General features: G+C 35.8%; 1 protein-coding gene across 4 annotated transcripts in view; it reads right to left on the reverse strand.

The window, feature by feature from the left end:
* PNPLA7 (patatin like phospholipase domain containing 7) overlaps positions 1–18,732 on the reverse strand; it is a 223,467-nt gene that overhangs the window by 195,512 nt on the left and 9,223 nt on the right. For all 4 annotated transcript variants that reach the window (XM_051976848.1, XM_051976847.1, XM_051976851.1 and 1 more), the window contains 4 exons: positions 10,432–10,591; positions 9,100–9,180; positions 2,235–2,363; positions 1,706–1,786 (listed from right to left, as the gene is read on the reverse strand). In XM_051976848.1, the coding sequence (XP_051832808.1) occupies positions 1,706–1,786; positions 2,235–2,363; positions 9,100–9,180; positions 10,432–10,591 (451 nt within the window). The remainder of the gene's footprint in view (positions 1–1,705; positions 1,787–2,234; positions 2,364–9,099; positions 9,181–10,431; positions 10,592–18,732) is intronic.

Consider the following 18,732-nt stretch of genomic DNA (forward strand, 5'->3'; position numbering starts at 1 on the left):
ATGAGCTTCTGTGGATTATGGGCACCCTAATCTACTACTGGTGGAACTATAAAATTATTCAACTATTTTAGAAAGCAATTTGGAATTATACAAAAAAGTTTTTAAATTATTGATTACTTTTAACCTAGAGGTGCTACTACTGGAATTATATCCTGAGAGTGTTACTAACAGCCATATATACAAAAACATTAAAAGTGGTATTATCTGTGATAACAAAGAAGCTGGAGAACAAATGTCCTTACTGACTGAACTACTGAACAAACTATAATACATTAACATAAATAAAAGTACTGTAAAGAAGAATGAATACAAAGAATTCACAGAAACAGGCAAAACTTATATGAAGTTATAGAATCAACAAAATAGACCAAAAAGAGTTAATATACAAAGAAAGATTCCATAAATGCAAAATATTCAAAGCAGCATTTTTCTGTAGTAGCAAAAAAATTAAAAAGTAAAATCTGAAGGGCTGAACAAATTGTAGTACAGTAGAATAATGGGATTTTGTTGCATTTCGAAAAAGCAACATTAGTAATTCAGAAAAATGGAGAAAGATTTAATCAAATGAAATAGAACAAAGAAAGGAGAACTAAGAGAACAATATGCATGACCGCAATAATGTAAATAAAAACAATGCTAAGAAGCAGCTCAACTCTGATTAACTGCAATAATAATCCAGATTCTGGAGAACAAAGCGGGGAAAGGAAAAAAGGCTTCCTTCTGGGAGAATTCTGGCACAGAATGTTGTATTTGGAATCAGATATAATTAGTGCTTTGTTTGGTTTTACTTAACATTTTCTTTGCTGCTAGGGAAGGTAGATCAGGGAATAATTGTAAAGTTTTTTAAAAAGGTATCTTTTTAGAAAAAAAATCTTTTGTATCAAAACAAAATGTATCAATATGTTTTAGTAAAATAAAAGCAAATCAAAAACAACAAAAAACTCTGATTGGAATACTTGAGACAATGGAGGCCCTGACTACTTTAATCTTACTAGTGTACAACTCTACTAAGGATATAAGTCATTTACATTTGTCATTATCTACAACTTATTAAGGGAGATAAGAAACAACAATGGAAGCACAGGACCCATTTTAGCTTGAGGTGACAGAAATGGTAGGTGATAATACAAAAATGTTACTAAATCAAACAATGTCAACATGAGGTAATTAGTGAGTAATTGAAACTCACTTTGAAGAGTCATCAATTAATGGATCATGTAAGAGTGATTAGTATTTTATCTTTCCAGTTATGGTATAAGGGTTAAAAAAGGAGGAAAATACTGAGTACTTAAAGGAGAAGAAGCCTTCTTTGAATTCTCCATATTCATTTCTTACCTTAGTGTAAAATTTCATTACATTACTGTGCCTAGTTTGTCTAGCCATTCCCTAATTGATAGTAGGTATTATTTAAACATTTTGCAAAACCTAAAACATTATATAAGTACTAGCTATTATTTTTTAAAACATGACATCTTAAGAAATATAACAGAATTTGAACCCTCAATCAAAAGGAGTTTTGAAAAACTAATAGTCTTAAGATTCAAAAAGCAAACAAAAGCATAATTTATAATTTTCCCAGGTCAAGGTTTGCTTCAATGTGTTTCATGAGACCAGAAAAAAAATATTAAATTTCCAAGGTTTAGAAGTAATGAGAATGCTAGGGACTGGGATCTATATGATATAAAGAATGAATTTTTCTACTTACAGAGTTGAAGAGTTCAGTGGTAAGCCCTAGGTAATTATGTAGAGCCAAAAAGGTCACCCTTTGCAGCCGCACCATTATGATCTGACAAGAAAAAACAACATTAGGCTCAAAATTTGTCAGGTACCCACACCTAGACAGATATGTTTCAGAAAAACCATGGAGATTTTTCCAAGTACCCACAATGCTCAACTCAGCTTCTTATCTCCTGCTATTCTCCTCTCAAACCATTTGCCAATCAAAACTCAGATTATTCCTTAAAGTTCCTAAGACCACCCCCTCCCTTCCACTTCCCAGCTTCTTCCATGTATTCTTATAGTCCCCATATTCGGCCCTGATGAATGGATTTGGATCCTTTCTTTTCCTAAGAACATAAAATAGAGTGGATGTTAGTAGTATTTATCAACAAAGCTGCTAATCAGACCTGAAAACACTCTCTAAAAGTTCCCTCCAGGGGAGGAATCTTGGACTGTTGTCAGGAGCAACCTTCCAGTAACTACTAAAGAAGAAAAGAACATAAAATTTGACCCACCTGTACTACCCTCACCAAGGTCTCAGGGTATTTCTCAAAGATACCTTGGAAAGCATCAGCTGGAAGCCTTAAAATAGTAGATGGTACCCCTGCTCTGGCAGAGACAGTTTTATATGGAGCTGCATGGCCCTGTAACAGAATGGCAATCCTAGTTAAGATGAGTTAGATGAATAACTGCTGTGTATTTATTAATAATAATTAATAATATTCATAACATTGATTATAATTATGATAACATAATAAATACTAGCAATATAACTGTGATTAATAATTAATAATAAAAAGTCTGAATGAGGATGCTAACCACATCAGTGGAGAAAAATAGACAACTATAAGGGCTAATTAATTATATGAGGTGTTGAGGGTGACTCCAAGATTGAGAACCTGAGCAGTTATAAAAGATATGATGCCTTCAAGAAAAACAGAGAAGCTAAAAAGAGAGGTAGGTTTAGGGGGAAGATGATAAAAGCTATTTGTGAGCTAGAAAGTGTCTTTTTTATCGTATCCTCAGCGCCAAGTATAGTGCAATGAATATAGCATGTGTTTTATAAATGCTGGCTGACTAAAGAAAAGCAACTTTTCTCTAGACTGTGTTGACAATTCATACAACAGGAGGCCCTCAAGCAGCATAAGAGGCTTATCATCACAGGCCAAGCCTAATCCTTGGGAGGAAAAGGGACTTCTAAAAGTTAGGAAGCCAGTTCTCTAAATATACACCAGAACTTTACTCTAGATAGATTTCTTAAATTGTAGGTGATCAGCCCAGCCAAAAAGAAATCAGAATTGACTATTAGCAAGGTCAAGATCTTCAGTTCCCTCTTCCAAACAAAGCATGAGTCATCATGAGTCAAGAAATGTCAAACCTAAAAGGAGAGGCCAGTACCAGAGAAAGCCAAAAGACCTCAGGATTAGAATATGAAAGGAATAAGGTGAGGTCAGGGCCCTAGACTGCCAGGTTTTTGATTCTATTATTCAAAGCGGGGTTACCAAGAGAGCAAAGAAAAACTAATCAAGCAAATTCCACATTTCTTTCTCTCTGACAGCTAGCCCTAAGCACTCTAGCATATTACTCAAAAGATATTAGCTCAAACAGTTCACCTAAATGGAAGAGGTTCTTTAATAAACATAACTGAAATATATTTTAATAACACAGTCTGTAATGCCACATCACAGGGAATTCCAACTAAAACCAGCTGATTCCCAATTCTCTGAACATTGTTCTTCCCCAAACCTAGTTAATGATTCATTTCTATTATAGGACTCTATTCAGAATGCTTTGTCAATTGCAAACACTAAAATCTGAACAAGGGGTTCTTATTCAGTATACATTCTGATCAAAATAATGAGATTCATAAAATTTTTTTATTCACTACTAGCTAGGTATTTTTTTAAAAACAACTATAAAACCTCTTAGACTGGGAAAATTGTCTTCTAAGAAGAAAATGAAGGGATCTGCAATCTTTACTTCATGAAAAACAGGAAACCAGTTCACAATGGGCTCATCAGCTACCTGTTTAAAAGCCTATTACCAAGGGTTCTGATAGTTCCAAAGAACCAAAATTTAATCCAGTTGAGAACTTAGTCCTCTCCTTTTATTAGCCTTAGCTGTCATATAAAAATTACACAAACCTTATTCAAAGCGTTTTCTCTTTGACAATAGTAAAACAAAAATGCTCTAGCTGTATGTGTTTCTGAACTTTCCACAAGAATTTGTTGTTTGCTGCAATTAAAATTAAATTAAATTAAATTAGAACTAAAAACTTAAAAACTAAAATTATAATTCTATAATAAGAGGGTTTAGAACATTAATTTCTGTGCTTTAAATACCAGATTCCTATAATTTTCTTTGGCTAGCTCTAAATATCCTGAAATATCAATTATTTTCCCCTCTTTGCCCCCAAAACAAACATCAAGTTTTTAATACAGATTTGGAGTTAAACACAAATGTCCTATGAGGTAATGATTGAGAAACAGAAAAACCTATCCCAAATCACACTCCTGTTCCTAGAGTGAGGAAAAAAAATGGTGTAAGAGAAAGGGGGAGAAGGAAAGAAGATAAGATTAACCCTTTGGAAATTGATAAAAAAAAACACACACACATTTAATTTTCAAATCCACAGATTACTTTGGTTGAAAAAAATATTCCAACCAAAACATTAATGTTTTGTGAGACAAGAGATGATATCTTTCAAAATGATCAATTAATCACAACATAGTATATTTTTTCACTCAAATGTCACCCCATAAATTTTCCACTCCCACTACACTAAGAAAAAGATCTATTCTTGTCACTAAGCAAGTGGAATCACTGCTGACATTGTGACAAGACTTCATCACAACAGGCTGGGAAGGGAATGAATAGTCCCAGACAGATTGATTACTAAAACTCAAAGTTAATTTAAGAGCTCATATAATAACTGCCATTCCCAGCTGCACAATTCATATCATAGGTCAAGCATCATCCATTATGTTCTTTGTAACAAATGAGGTTTCATAAAGAAACACAATAGTGAAGTAAAGATCAGCTGCAGAAAAAGGAACAAAGAATAAACTCCCTTCTTAGCTTACTCATTAAGCTGATTGTTTATGTTAGAGTTTTTTCCCTCTTTGCAAAATATTTTCAAAATAAAGTATTATTCTTTTTGTGTCTGCCTTACTTCCACCTACTTTCTTCAAATTGTAATTCTCTGCTTTTCTGATCACAGCACCCAAAAATCAATCAATAAATAAATACTTATTAAGCACTAACTTTGTACAAGGTATTATAATAATCACTAATGATACAAAAAGAGGCAAAAGACAATCCCTATCCTCAAGAAGTTTACTATTAAATGGGAGAGACAACATGTAAATATATATGTGAGTGTTACACATATATATGTTATAGATATGCACACATATAGATACGTATATATCTATATGTACACATGTATATTTGTGTGTGTTTATGAAGCAAGCTCTATATATATAGAATAAATAAGAAATAATTAGAAAAGGGAAAGCACTAGAAGGATTAAGGAAGGCCTCCTATAGAAGGCAAGATTGTAGCTGGGACTTAGAGAAAGCCAGGGAGGTCAGTAGCTGGAATGGAAATGGAGAACATTCTAGGCATGAGAAAGAGCCAGAGAGAACGCCCAAAGTCAAGGACTGGAATGTTTTATTCATGGAACAGACAGGAACCCAATGTCATTGAATCAAAGAGTACATGGTAGGGAATTAGGTATAAAAAAGATTGGAAAGGTAGGAGGAGGACAAATTATGAAGGGCTCTAAACAGAAAACTTTCTATTCAATACTCGAGGCACTGACTATATGTCTTAGGCAAGACTTGAATCCAATTCTACTCGACTCCAAAGCTAACCAACCCACTATTCATTATTCCACACTGTGTGGGGTACAGAGATCCTAACCTAAATTGACTATTCAGAGATTTCTCAAAGTGAAAGGTTGAAAGTTTTTATTAGAATCCCTAGAGAAGCGGCCAGTCCTTACCTCTGGGAAGTCCAGAAGGAGGAGACCGGATTACAGAAGCAGAGAGCTTAGTTAAATAAGCAAGCACTACCTGACTCCTTCCCAAAAAGCTCCTTATGCAAAGCTATCAGTCTGGATTGGCTCTTGTGTTTATTTTCCCTTATAGGGTGGGTAGAGTAATAATGAACTGACTAGAGATGAGGTAACTACATAAAAAGTTTCATTTCTTCTAGGTCAAGGCTTCTCTTACTTTAGCAGACAGCTTCTGAGAAACCACATTGCTTGCCCCACACAACACTATCTTTAAGACCTCAACTTACCACCTTGCTTTACTATTAAAAAATTGGTTAGGACTCTTTGATTTAAAAAATTCTATCTAATCTTTAGTCCAAATTCATACTATGTATCTCTGGTCTTGCAGTTACTGATAGCTTGCTAGGTAGTCAGCAGCCAATCAAATTAATTCCCAGCAAAGGAGCACAAATTATGAATCTTCCTTCTCTTGGACAGGAGATCTATTAATGAAATAAAGAAATCTAAAAATAAAAGGTTGGTTTTGTGGTATAATTTCATGCTATCAATGAATGATTTATTTTTACCTAGTGAGAGATTTAAAACACAAAAGACACAAACAAGGTTTTGAAATTCTAAGCAAATTCAGATCCAAATCTCCTCTCTGGAGAGGAGAGCCTGATAAAAACTTCTTGTGAATCAGGTCTCCAAATATCATGTTGGAGTAGGATAAATAAGATTATTGAATGAGGGGAATCTAAAGGAAGTCTCAAAAGTTTAAAAATATTTTAAGGAGACTGATATCCAAGCTACAGTAAAAGAGGCTGAGGCAGAGTTATGAGTCAATGGCACTTTATTAAAAGATCCGTGGTCTCCTCTAATGAAGTGGAGGATGCCCTCTTCTTCTAACGCTTTATTTTTATAAGGTTTGATACCAGATTTTATACCTGAACATTCTAAAGAGGCTATACAAAGTACAAAATTCCACTAGTTAACAGATCTTGCTATGTGTGCCAAAATATGAAATGGTATGTCAGCAGGGAGGTCTCAAGTTGGGCAAAGTATGGGCATCCTATTGTACAAGTGGTTATAAGATGGTTACTTGCTCAAGTTGGACAAGAGAGAATGGCCTAGAGATGCAAAAATGAGTTGGGAGATTTTTCATGTCATTCAGTCATCTTTGCCATGCTGGGCTTGATCACCACTTCAAGGAAAAATTATTAAACAAATGAACTTAGAATATTCAGTTCACAATTCTGGGGCCTAATATGTAGAGCGTATAATCGCTACCCCTACAAAATCATAGCAAATTGATTAATACTTAATGGAACAGAGTAGAGCTCCAAATGAATCATTTCTCACAGACAAAATATTTATTGATACCATGAATACAACACGATAGATGCTCCCAGAAAAAAGAAAAATTAACAAGATGCTCCCATTAAAAAGAGATGAAAATTGTATAACAAACTCTCAACAGGATAATTACTAACTGAGATATCTAAATAAAGGCCATAATATTAGGTGGAAGCAAAATAGCTAAAATAATGTTGAAATTCTATCCTTCAAGAAAATCACATAAACATCAACAACATAAACATATCACCTGAATATATCTTCTAGTTCCTTCTCAGAGCAGGTATCAAGAAATCTGAATAAAACCTCAGCTATAAAGTTTCTCAGATCTTTTCCTATATCCAACATTTCATTTCAAAGAAGCCATCCCAGCTGAAATCTACCTTAATGGTCATGTTGGGCAGGAGCTGCTATCATGATCCTATACCCTCCTCCATTTAGTTTTTTCAAATCCAATTTGGAAAAAGATCTCCATCTTTATATTCCTTCCATATATTCACAAGCCTGCACCTCCTGTCATCCTTATTCCTCTTAATCTCAAGTTCCAAGTATTAAACCAAACCATTCCCCACAAGATTTTTGCCAATTATGCTAATTTTAGATAGTCTATTTAAAAACCATCAATCTTTAAATATTCAGCTTTGTCTTCCTCCCAAAAAACACACCCCAGAGAGAAGCCATATCCCTAACACTAGTCAACTATCTTACAATCATATACCAGTGGTCATAAGCAGGGCCAGAAGAAAGACAGCATGGAGTGCTGATGGATTTCAAGTTAGAAAAGACGATTTTAAATCCTAGTTCCACTGTTTATTTGCTTGGCTTTGAGAAAATGAGCAAACTTACTAAACCTTTCTTCATCTGCACAAAGATCATAAACTCAAACAACCTACCTCACAGAAGGGTTGTAAGAAAAATACTTTATAAACCTTAAAAGATTACATATATATTAGCAGTGAGTATAATTTAAAGGTGTAGCATGGTATAGTGAATAAATGGTAGATCTTAGTCTCATATGACTTGGATGCATAAAGGTTATTTATATAACCCTTTATACATCACATAAACACCCAAAATTTCAAGGCAACCTGTGAGTTGCAGCATAGTTGGCTAAATACATTGATAGAAGGAATTTCCTCACCAAGAGCTCCCTACATAAATGTGATCAAATCAAGATAAACATGATGGCCTCAATTGAAGTCCTACACCTGATACATATTGACTCAGTGACTCAGGAGTAACTTCCTTAACCTATCAGTGCTCTAGACAACTCCTTCAGACTACATATTGCAGAAAAGGGGCCAACTTGCGGTAGCAAGCTAAGTTACTTCTTCTGGGAATTCCTTATACCAGTGAAATCACAGGTCTGGTCCTTATCTCTATGTTACTGGAAAGTGCAGATATGAGAAAGCAAATTCAAAGCATAAATCCTACAAAAGGAGAAAGTGAAAGTACTGCTTTTATTTAGAAAATTAGCATAAGATATACAAATACCGATTTACCTGTAGTTTGCTAACTTCTTAATACACATAAGAATCGGGATCTAATTAGAATATCCCAACTTAGAGCAACATTATAAATTCCAATATGACATAGAAATTGATCCATGATTTCTGACAGCTCCACAGCATTCCTGCCAAGGCTATCATGGCTTCTCAGCAGTACCCTGAAGCTGTTAAGAGGAATTAAGGTGAAAGTTCCCTCAGGGCTCAGCTCAGAATGATGGTAAAGATGTAACCTCTGATAAGAAGGTTAAAAACACTGCTGTCATTTCAAATGCCTAACTCTACTTAAATGATTGCTTTTCAATTGCTCTGAAAATAAGGGTTAGTTCTATGCTTGAACTCATCTTATATCATATGACTAAGAGGAATGATGACTTACTAAGAAGTTTTAAAGCCCAGCTATCCATCCTCCAGCATGAGGCCCAATTAGCATAAAGAAAAGAGAAAAGGAGGGCTTCAGGCTGAACACATAGACACACACAGAACCAGACCCCGGGTGATGGGTGTCCAGGAGGGACTCACGGTGATGACATCAACGATGCTGAGGAGGCTGTGGACACTGTCTCCGGCCAGGACCTCTTTCAGCACGACCTCGGTACCATCCTGCAGATAGAAGGCAGATGGAATTGAACCTGTACATTAACTGACTTTACATGAGTTTGTTTATGCCAGGGCTCCCAGTGGGCTCAGCAGACAAAACTCTGGTGCTGGAGTACACTTCCCCAGGCAAGTCACATAACCTCTATTTGTCTATTATCTCATCTGTAAAATGGGAATAATAATAGTATCTACTGAGGTTCAAAAAAGTTAAAAATTATAAAGCACTTAGCCCTAGTGCTGGGTAACAGTGAGTACTATCTACATGGTTACTATATACATGATAGCTGGAAAGCAGAGTAAAGAAAGATTAATGTAAACACCTAATTTGTCAGATGTGATATAAGATACAAGCTCTAGTGGAATTTGGAACCTAAACCCTGGATGCAAATCCCAGATCTGCTACTTGTTAGCCGCGTGACCTTAGCCAACTGCCTTCATTCTACAAGCTTCAGCTTAACACTTGGGTGAAATGTGCGGGCCTAGAGTGCCTGCTTTAAATCTCTGAAGCAGAGTCTGTGCTAATTTTTCTGGCTTTGAATATAAAAACCTAACATCATTTCAGAAAAGAATGAAGAAAACCTCTTTGCTCTGTGTGGGCCATATTCCCACCCTTCAGCAGTAGCTTGTTTGAGCCAACATTTCCTCATTTCCTAGACTCACACCCACAAGACAGAGAATAATTACTTTAAGTCATTTGGAGGAAATTGCTAGCAAGAATACAACAGTTCATACAGGTCCTCAGAAACTTATTCTAGTGAGAGGGAATTAGCAGCATCCAAGTTCCAGTGTCAAACCCTTGTAAGAAAGCTCTAACCTGGTATACCTACAGTAAACCATGCTGGTATTTTTAGGCTAGAAGGAGGGATTTTTCCCTCACCAATAATTACATGTCAGTTCCACATAGGCTGAACTAAACATTGTGAGAAGTTTTTCTATATTTGTTCATTCAGGAAAGTATATTTCATGCAGACCACTGAAAAAACTTTATAAAAGTCATCTGAAGTCAAAGGACCTATCTCCTTAAGTAAGACACAGATTACAAGCCTATCTAGTTTACAAACTCATTTTGAGAATGGGCTATATCTTACTATTACATGATAGTAACTCAGAAAATACATATTTTGAAAAATAGGGAGCCTGAGGCATGGAAATAAACTCAAGGTTTCTAACATCTAACTATATACTCATTAGCCTCACCACAAATACTATAAGAGATCCTCAGCTCAGCCAACACTGGCCAATGGACATTCTTACATTTTCCTGAATGCAAACTTCCAATCTCCCATCCTGCACCACATAAATACTGTTGTCAAGATCTCCAGGACGGAAGATGTACTCTCCTTCTTGTAACTGCACAAAAACCATGTGTTTGCAGAGTTCCAGAAACAGTGGCTTCTCAAAGTGGCCCAGGACTCTGTGAGAAGAAAACAGCAATTTTTCTTAGGGGAATTCTCTTAGAGTAGGAAGAAAGAAAAAAAGCATACGTTTTATAGAGATAAGAGGTGATGCTAAAGGGAGAAAAATAACAAAACCTGCAATATTACAAAAAATATTTAGCATCCTTGACAGAATGGATTTTCATGAGGCTGGAAATTGATTGATCAAGTACCTAAGTCTTTACATATATGAATTAGATAGATAGTTATCTGAAAAGATAATCTCAAACATCTACAGTGACTAAATAGTCAATCTTGTAACTTTTTAATTTCCATAAACTCAAAGCACTAAGCAACTATTACAATAAACTTTAGGACCAGCCCTATGAAAGGATCCAAATCACAAGCTGGGGCAGAGAAGATTAAAAAAAAAAAATGCTTACATTCCAACATCAAGTCAGGGCCTGTCATAAGTGGAAGCCAGATTAATGACTTCTGACCCATTTAAACATCCAATTTTACTCTAAATTTAATGAGAAAGATTAAAAGTTGTAGGTACACAATGAAACATTAAGTATATAATGAAAAAGTAATGAGAAATTAAGCAAATTAAAAGACCACTCTGCTGCTAGGAAAAAATCCTTCTGTACCTAGATGAAAGTTCTAGTCATTGTTAAAGATTATACTTGAGTACAATGGAAAATGGCTTCAGAAATAATGACATAATTAGGACAAAAGCATAGCAAGATCTAGGGCAAAACTTCCTGAAACAGGACTCTTTATCCACAAACCAACCACAAACCAGAAGTAGTTCAAGTTAGAAAAATAATTTAAAGACTTTATGTCTATGAAGTAAATAATAAAATGACAATAATAAGGACTAACATTAGATAGCACTTATTATGAGCCAGACACTGTGCTAAGCACTTTACAATTATAATTTCAATTGATCCTCATAAAAACTCTGGGAAACAAATGCTACTATTATCTCCATTTTGCAGATGAGGAAATTGAAGTAGATAGAGACTAAGTGACTCCTCCAGGGTCACACAGCTAAGAAGTGAATAAGGTTGGATTTGAATTCAGGCTTTCCCACCCCTAAGTCCATCACTACATGTTGGAAGGACAGAGCCCACAAAGACAATTTTTCTGCTCAAAAAAGGTCAGAAGGCTTTTAAGAAAGGTCAGTGTCATTGGGATCAAAGGGGTACACAGTCCAGCACAGACAGTGTCCGGGAAAGCCAGTGGGAAAATCTTAATCACTATGGATCAGCAACTAAGACCTCAAACCTGGTTCAGTAGCAGAGCAGACCCAGTGGGGTAGCCTCCAGTCCCAGTGTAGAAGGCAAATTGCCAGCCTAGAAAGCAGGAAAAAACTAGGGGAACTAGGTTGTGCTATCCCTACTCCCTACCCCAGCGCTATGAGCAACTTACTAAACACAAGGAAGCCATGTGCTCAAAGCCAAGGCTCCAAGATGCATAAGAAGTTTGGAACAGAGCCCCCTCTACCCCAGGAGAAGAGTTCATTTAAAAGTCAAGAAATTGGGGTGGGGGGGAGAGAGGGAGGGAAGAAGGGAAGAAGGGAGGAGAAAGGAAGAAAGGAAGGAAAGAAGGAAGAGAGGGAGGAAATAAGCAAGAAATAAAAAAGAACCTTAACCATAGAAAGTTATTATGATGATAGGGAAGACTGAAACACCAATTCAGAAGAGAACAAAATGCCTACATATGAAACTTCAAGTCCAAAAACCCTTCTTGGAAGAGCTCATAAAGGATATTAAAAGTTAAATAAGAGAGGTAGAAGAAAAAGATGGGAAAAGAAATGAAAAATTTGCAAAAAAGAGTCACAATCTGGAAAAGGAAGGACAAAAATTGACTGAAGAAAACAATTCCTTAAAAAAATACAATTGGTCAAAAATTGGTAAAAAAAAAAAAAAAAAAAAAAAAAAATCCACTGATGAGAGAATCAGAAGTGAAAATTTTAAAAAAAGAATGCTAAAAATAAAAATAATAAATTAGAAAAATGTCAAAAGAATTGCAAACCATTAATCATATGAAAAATAGTTTCAAATCATGGAGAAATGAATATCAAAGTAACTCAGAGTTCACCTCATATCCAACAAACTAGTACAAATAATAAAATTTGTAAATACTCAAATTTGGAAAGAATAAGGAAAACAGGCACATTGATAAACCACTAGTAAAGCTGTAAAGTGGTTCAAACATCTGAGAAAATTATTTGGAATTATGCTTTTAAATCAATGACTAAAATGTCCAAATCCTCTGACTCAAATCCCACATAGCCTTAAGAGATATTATGACTTAAGCAATATAAATAATATATACCTCTCCTGATTCTTTCTACCTTCCTAATTCTATTTCCTTTCTATCTTCTTCACTGGTCCCATGACTTTGAGATGAAGCTCCCAAAGGTTCAGAGGCTGATTTTATGACATTTTTCTAGACTTAACACCTTATTATTTCTCTGCCACCCAAGTCTCATAACTATGAGAACCTAGATATCTGGAAGTCAAAAGTAGTGATACTCATCCCCTCTTGATTCTGTACTCAGTCATTACAGGACCCTAAAGATCAGACAGACTTTTTTCATACCTACCAAATAGATAAAAATATCCAATTTACAACAAAATATTTATAATGAGATGTTTTGTATTACTGAAGATTGTACATAAAATGGAAGCCCATTGGCTGAAGAATGATTAAACAAACCATGGCCATAAATCTAATGAAAAATTATTGCGTCATAAGAAACAATTAACATAAATTCAGAATAGCCTAGGAAGATTTGCACATGGTGAAGAAAACAGAACCAAGAAAACAATACAGTGACCATATAAAATAACAAACAATATCAACAAAATAATGACTACAACAACATAAATGGAAAGAATATACTGAACACTATGTAATTATAATGACCCAACTTGTTCTTAAAGAAGAGTTGAAAAAATGCTCCTCTTCCACTGGTGGCAGCAGAAAGTTAAGAGCATGCCAGACAGCATATCCTGTTATACACAGCTGATAAATCTTTGCTGATTTAGCCAGACTACTCTTTTTCTCTCACTTTTTAGACTGTACAGAGGATGGGTCACTGAATAGAAAAGGGGGAAAAAATATATTTCAAAATGAAGGTGATATAAAAAGAAAAGATATTTTAAAAACAAAAAAATAACTTCACTGACCCTAAACTAATCTTTGTATTTGCTCACTTAAAGATCATGAATAATCTAATTGCCAATTCCAATGGCCTTTTTTTAGAAATTTTCTGATCTCTGCAGTGCCTGACAATGCTGACCACTCCTGCTACTGAGTAAAACTATACCTTTCTTATAAATACACATTACACACACACACACAAACACACACACACACACACACACACACACACACACACACACACACACACTCCTCTCCCTTGGCTTCTAAGAGAGAACACACTCAATTCTCTTCCCACCTTCCTAATTCTTCTCCCCACTTCTTTTCTCTTTACTAGTCTCATGACATTCTCAAAAAGGTCTCAAGAGTCAGAGTATGATTACAAGATACCCCTCTGGACTTAACTACCTTATTCTTTCTCTGCCACCCAAATCTCATAACCATAAGAATCTACATATCTGGAAGTTCAAAGAGGTGCCTCCATGATTCTATGCTCAGTCATCACAGGACTCTAAAGATCAGATAGCCTTTTTTTCATACTCAACAAAGCCTCAAACAAGGAAAAGGGAGAAGTGTACACCCTGACCCTAACTTACCTCTAGAGTACCCATTAAAAACCATTACCCAGGAACCTTTCCTCCCCTGAGGTTCACTCTGTCCATGTTTATCACTCTGTCCAAACCCTTATTTACAGTAATAAACCAACCATTTCATCGTTCTCCCTCCATATTCAAGGAGATGAGATAGGGGTCCTAACTTTCTTTCCACCCTAATCCCCTGCGCCTTGTACTTAGGGATTTAAATGTACACTTTGATGCCCTCCTCAAAAACTCTGGTTTCTTAGTTCACCAACCTCCTAAATTCCTATGATCTTCATCTTCATGTCATTTCAACCTTACAAAGGGTGGTCCTACTCTTCATTTCATCATCATGCACAACTGGTCTACCTTCAACATCCAGAAATCTGAAATTTCCCTCTGAAACTAGAGTTCCCTTTCCTTTGAACTTCTAATAGATAATAAACATATGATTCCCTTGGCTTGTAAGACAACAAATTAATCCTTGCCTTCTATCCCCCAACATCATGATTCTTACTGATAGACACCTGTGGAACAATGAAAAGAGCCCTGGTTTGGAGTCACAAATTAAAACCCAAATTTTGTCACTTATTACTTGTGGGAATTTCAGCAAATCATTTAATATCTCTGGGCACCAGTTTACTTGCATATAAAATGAAAAGGCTAGACTTAAAGGCTCCATGCAGCTCTGGGGCTTGGACCCCTTGCCCACTTATCCTATCACCATTCATGCCCTTCCAAATCCAAGCCACCACCCAATTTCTCTGGTCATGTCTTCCTGAAGGCTCTGAGAGAAAGTCATGTACCTCATTCAAGCCATTAGAACATCACAGAAGCTATTCCAAACTTTCTTCTCTCTCAACTTCCTCCATTGTCTATTCCCTCATTCTTCTCAGCAAAGAACCTTATCTTCTATTTTATTAAAAAAATAAAATAAAAATGGAAGTCATTGCAAGCTCCCTCTCTCTCTTATTCCACAACTCAAAACCTCTCATCATCCCACATTCTCTCCTCCTGTGGCCCTTCTTACCAAAACTAGTCCCTTCATTTATGTTGCTAATTTCATTCCTCCCTTGCCCTCATCCTACGATCTCCAAAGCATGCTGTTTTGATCATCTCCTCTTTCCTGATTTCATTATTCATTCAATCACCATTTGATGTGCCATTCATTCACTCAATTTCCATGTCTAAAACCTTGGGGTATCTTTTCTCTTCCCTCTCTCAAACTGTTTATATATTTTTCAGTTACCAAATCCTATCAATTCTAGCTCCACAATCTAATTTACCCCCTACTCTCTATTTCCATTGGCGCCACTAATATAGGGCCTCTTTATCATCCACCAAGTCTCCTGCAATGGTCTTCAAACCATATTTCACACTACTGTCAGAATAATGTTCACTAGACATAGAGCTGGCTGTGGATTATCAAAAGTTATCAATGGTTCACTACTGTCCCCTGAGTAAAAGCCAAACTCCTCTCCCTAGAAATCAAGGATCTCCACAATCTGTCACCTCCCTATCTTTCCAGACTCCCATCCCTATTCCATACTATTCCTTGCCACACACTTCATTCTCTGGTCAAACTGAACTGCTTTATTTCCCCTAAAAAAATCCTACTTGCTTTCTTTTTTTTTTGGTTACACTGTATTTACTATAGCTGGAATGTCCCTCTCCCTTTCCTTCTTTGACTGCTGAATCTCTAGTTATTCTTTTTTCTTTTCTTTTCTTTTTTTTTTTTTTTGCTGAGACAATTGGGCTTAAGTGACTTGCCCCAGGTCACACAGCTAGGAAGTGTTAAGTGTCTGAGATCACATTTGAACTCAGGTCCTCCTGACTTCAAGGCTGGTGCTCTATCCTCTCTGCCACCGAGCTGCCCCTCTAGTTATTCTTTAAAGCCCAGTTTACATCCCATCTCTGACCTGAACCTTTACTTGTTTTGCTCTCATCTATCATTGGTAATGTCTTCTCCCTTTGCACTTCAAAAGGACTTCATTTTTCATCTCTTTCATGAAATTACATATTATTTTGTATTACTTGAATGTTCAGTCGTTTTCAGTAGTGTTCAACTCTTTGTGACCCCATTTGGATTTCTCTTGGCAAAGATAATGATATGTTTTGCTATTTCCTTCTCCAGATCATTTTACAAATGAGCAGATTAAGACAAACAGGGTTAAGTGACTGGCCCATACATAGCTAGTAAATGTTTAAGGTCAGATTTGAACTTCAGAAGGTAAGTCTTTCTGAATCCAGGCCCTGCACTCTATCCACTGTATCACTTAGCTGCTCATTTGTATATATGTCTTACTTCCTACTAAAGAGAGACAGCTGAAATAGACTAGAAAGAACACTAGATTTGGACTTGAATTCAAATCTTAGTATTATGAGTACTCTAACCTTATACAAACCAATCAACCTTCCTAAGCCTCAGTTTCATGATCTATAAAATGGGCATTATAATATCTTTAATAGCTATCACATAAGGTTGTTGTGAGAATAACAAAATAATGTATACATAATTCTCTTTGCAGAGCCTGGAAAGAGCTGGGCCTTTGGTCCGAAGTGGCTTTTGTCTGGAGGTAGCATTTGGGAAGATAACAAAACCACAATTCTCCTCTTCCAAGATGAAAGCTAAAGTAGTTGTCTCTTCTGTCTACTAGCAGGAGACTCTTCCTGATCAATGGCCATTCTTTTCAACACAGCCATCTGTTCCCCAGAGCAGGGCACAAGGCAACCAATCAGAAATTTCTTGTTGTCCAGGCCCTTTATTAAGAGGCCAAAGCAAAGTTCTTCATGGAAAATGATACGGTACAAGCTCCATGTAATGGCACTCAAAGGCCCATCCCCAAGCATGCTCTAATCTAATCTCATTCTTACTGCCCTGTTATGCATGCAAAGTATTCTATAACTTTAAAGTGTTATTTAAAGTCAACTGATATTATTATCATTACTAATAGTATATTGTAAAGCCTATTAAAAAGGGAATGTTTTAAAGAATGAGACTATAAACAAATTAGAAGAACATAGGATAATTTACCAGATCTGTGGAGGAGGAAAGAATTTATGACCAAAGAAACCAGATCATTATTGATCACAAAATAGATAATTTTGATTATATTAAGTTAAAAAGCTTTTGTACAAACAAAACTAATGCAGACAAGATTAGAAGGGAAGCAATAAACTGGGGAAACATCTTTACAGTGAAAGGTTCTGATAAAGGCCTCATTTCCAAAATATATAGAGAATTGACTCAATATAAGAAATCAAGCCATTCTCCAATTGATAAATGGTCAAAGGATATGAACAGACAATTCTCAGATGATGAAACTGAAACTATTTCTACCCATATAAAAAGGTGTTCCAAATCATTAATGATCAGAGAAATGCAAATTAAGACAACTCTGAGATACTACTACACACCTCTCAGATTGGCTAAGATGACAGGAAAAGATAATGATGAATGTTGGAGAGGATGTGGGGAAACTGGGACACTGATGCATTGTTCATAGAGTTGTGAATGGATCCAACCATTCTGGAGAGCAATCTGGAATTATGCCCAAAAAGTTATCAAACTATGCATACGTTTTGATCCAGCAGTGTTACTACTGGACTTCTATCCCAAAGTGATTTTAAAGAAGGGAAAGGGACCTGTATATACCAAAATGTTTGTGGCAGCACTTTTTGTAGTGGCCAGAAACTGGAAACTGAATGGAATTGGAAATGGCTGAGTAAATTATGGTTTATGAATGTTATGGAATAATATTATTCTGTAAGAAATGACCAGCAGGATGAATACAGAGAGACCTGGAGAGACTTACATGAACTGATGCTAAGTGAAATGAGCAGAGAGATTTTTTTTGATCATTATACACTTCAACAACAATACTATATGAGGATCAATTCTGATGGAAGTGGCTCTCTTCAACAATAAGAGGATACAAATCAGTTCCAATTGATAAGTAATGAACAGAACCAGCTACATCCAGCGAAAGAACACTGAGAAATGAGTGTGGACCACAACATAGCATTTACATTCTTTCTGTTATTGTTTGCTTACATTTTTGTTTTTCTTTCCAGATTATTTTTACCTTCTTTCTAAATTTTTCTTGTGTAGCAAGACAACTGTATAAATATGTATACATATATTGTATTTAACATATACTTTAACATATTTAACATGTATAGGACTGCCTGCCATCTAGGGAAGGGAGTGAAGGGAAGGAAGGGAAAAGATGGAACAGAAGTTTATGCTAGGGTCAATGTTGAAAAATTACCATATATATGTTTTGCCAATAAAAAGCTATTTTAAAAAAGGGGGGGAGGGGAGGGCAGGGGGGGAATGCTTCTTATCTAAATTCTGTATTTTCCCAAGTACTTCTTTACTTAAAATAAGTAGAAGATTGTTGGAGGCTAAATAAGATAACATATAA

This window comes from Antechinus flavipes, chromosome 2, assembly GCF_016432865.1.
Source record: "Antechinus flavipes isolate AdamAnt ecotype Samford, QLD, Australia chromosome 2, AdamAnt_v2, whole genome shotgun sequence".
NCBI lineage: Eukaryota > Metazoa > Chordata > Mammalia > Dasyuromorphia > Dasyuridae > Antechinus > Antechinus flavipes.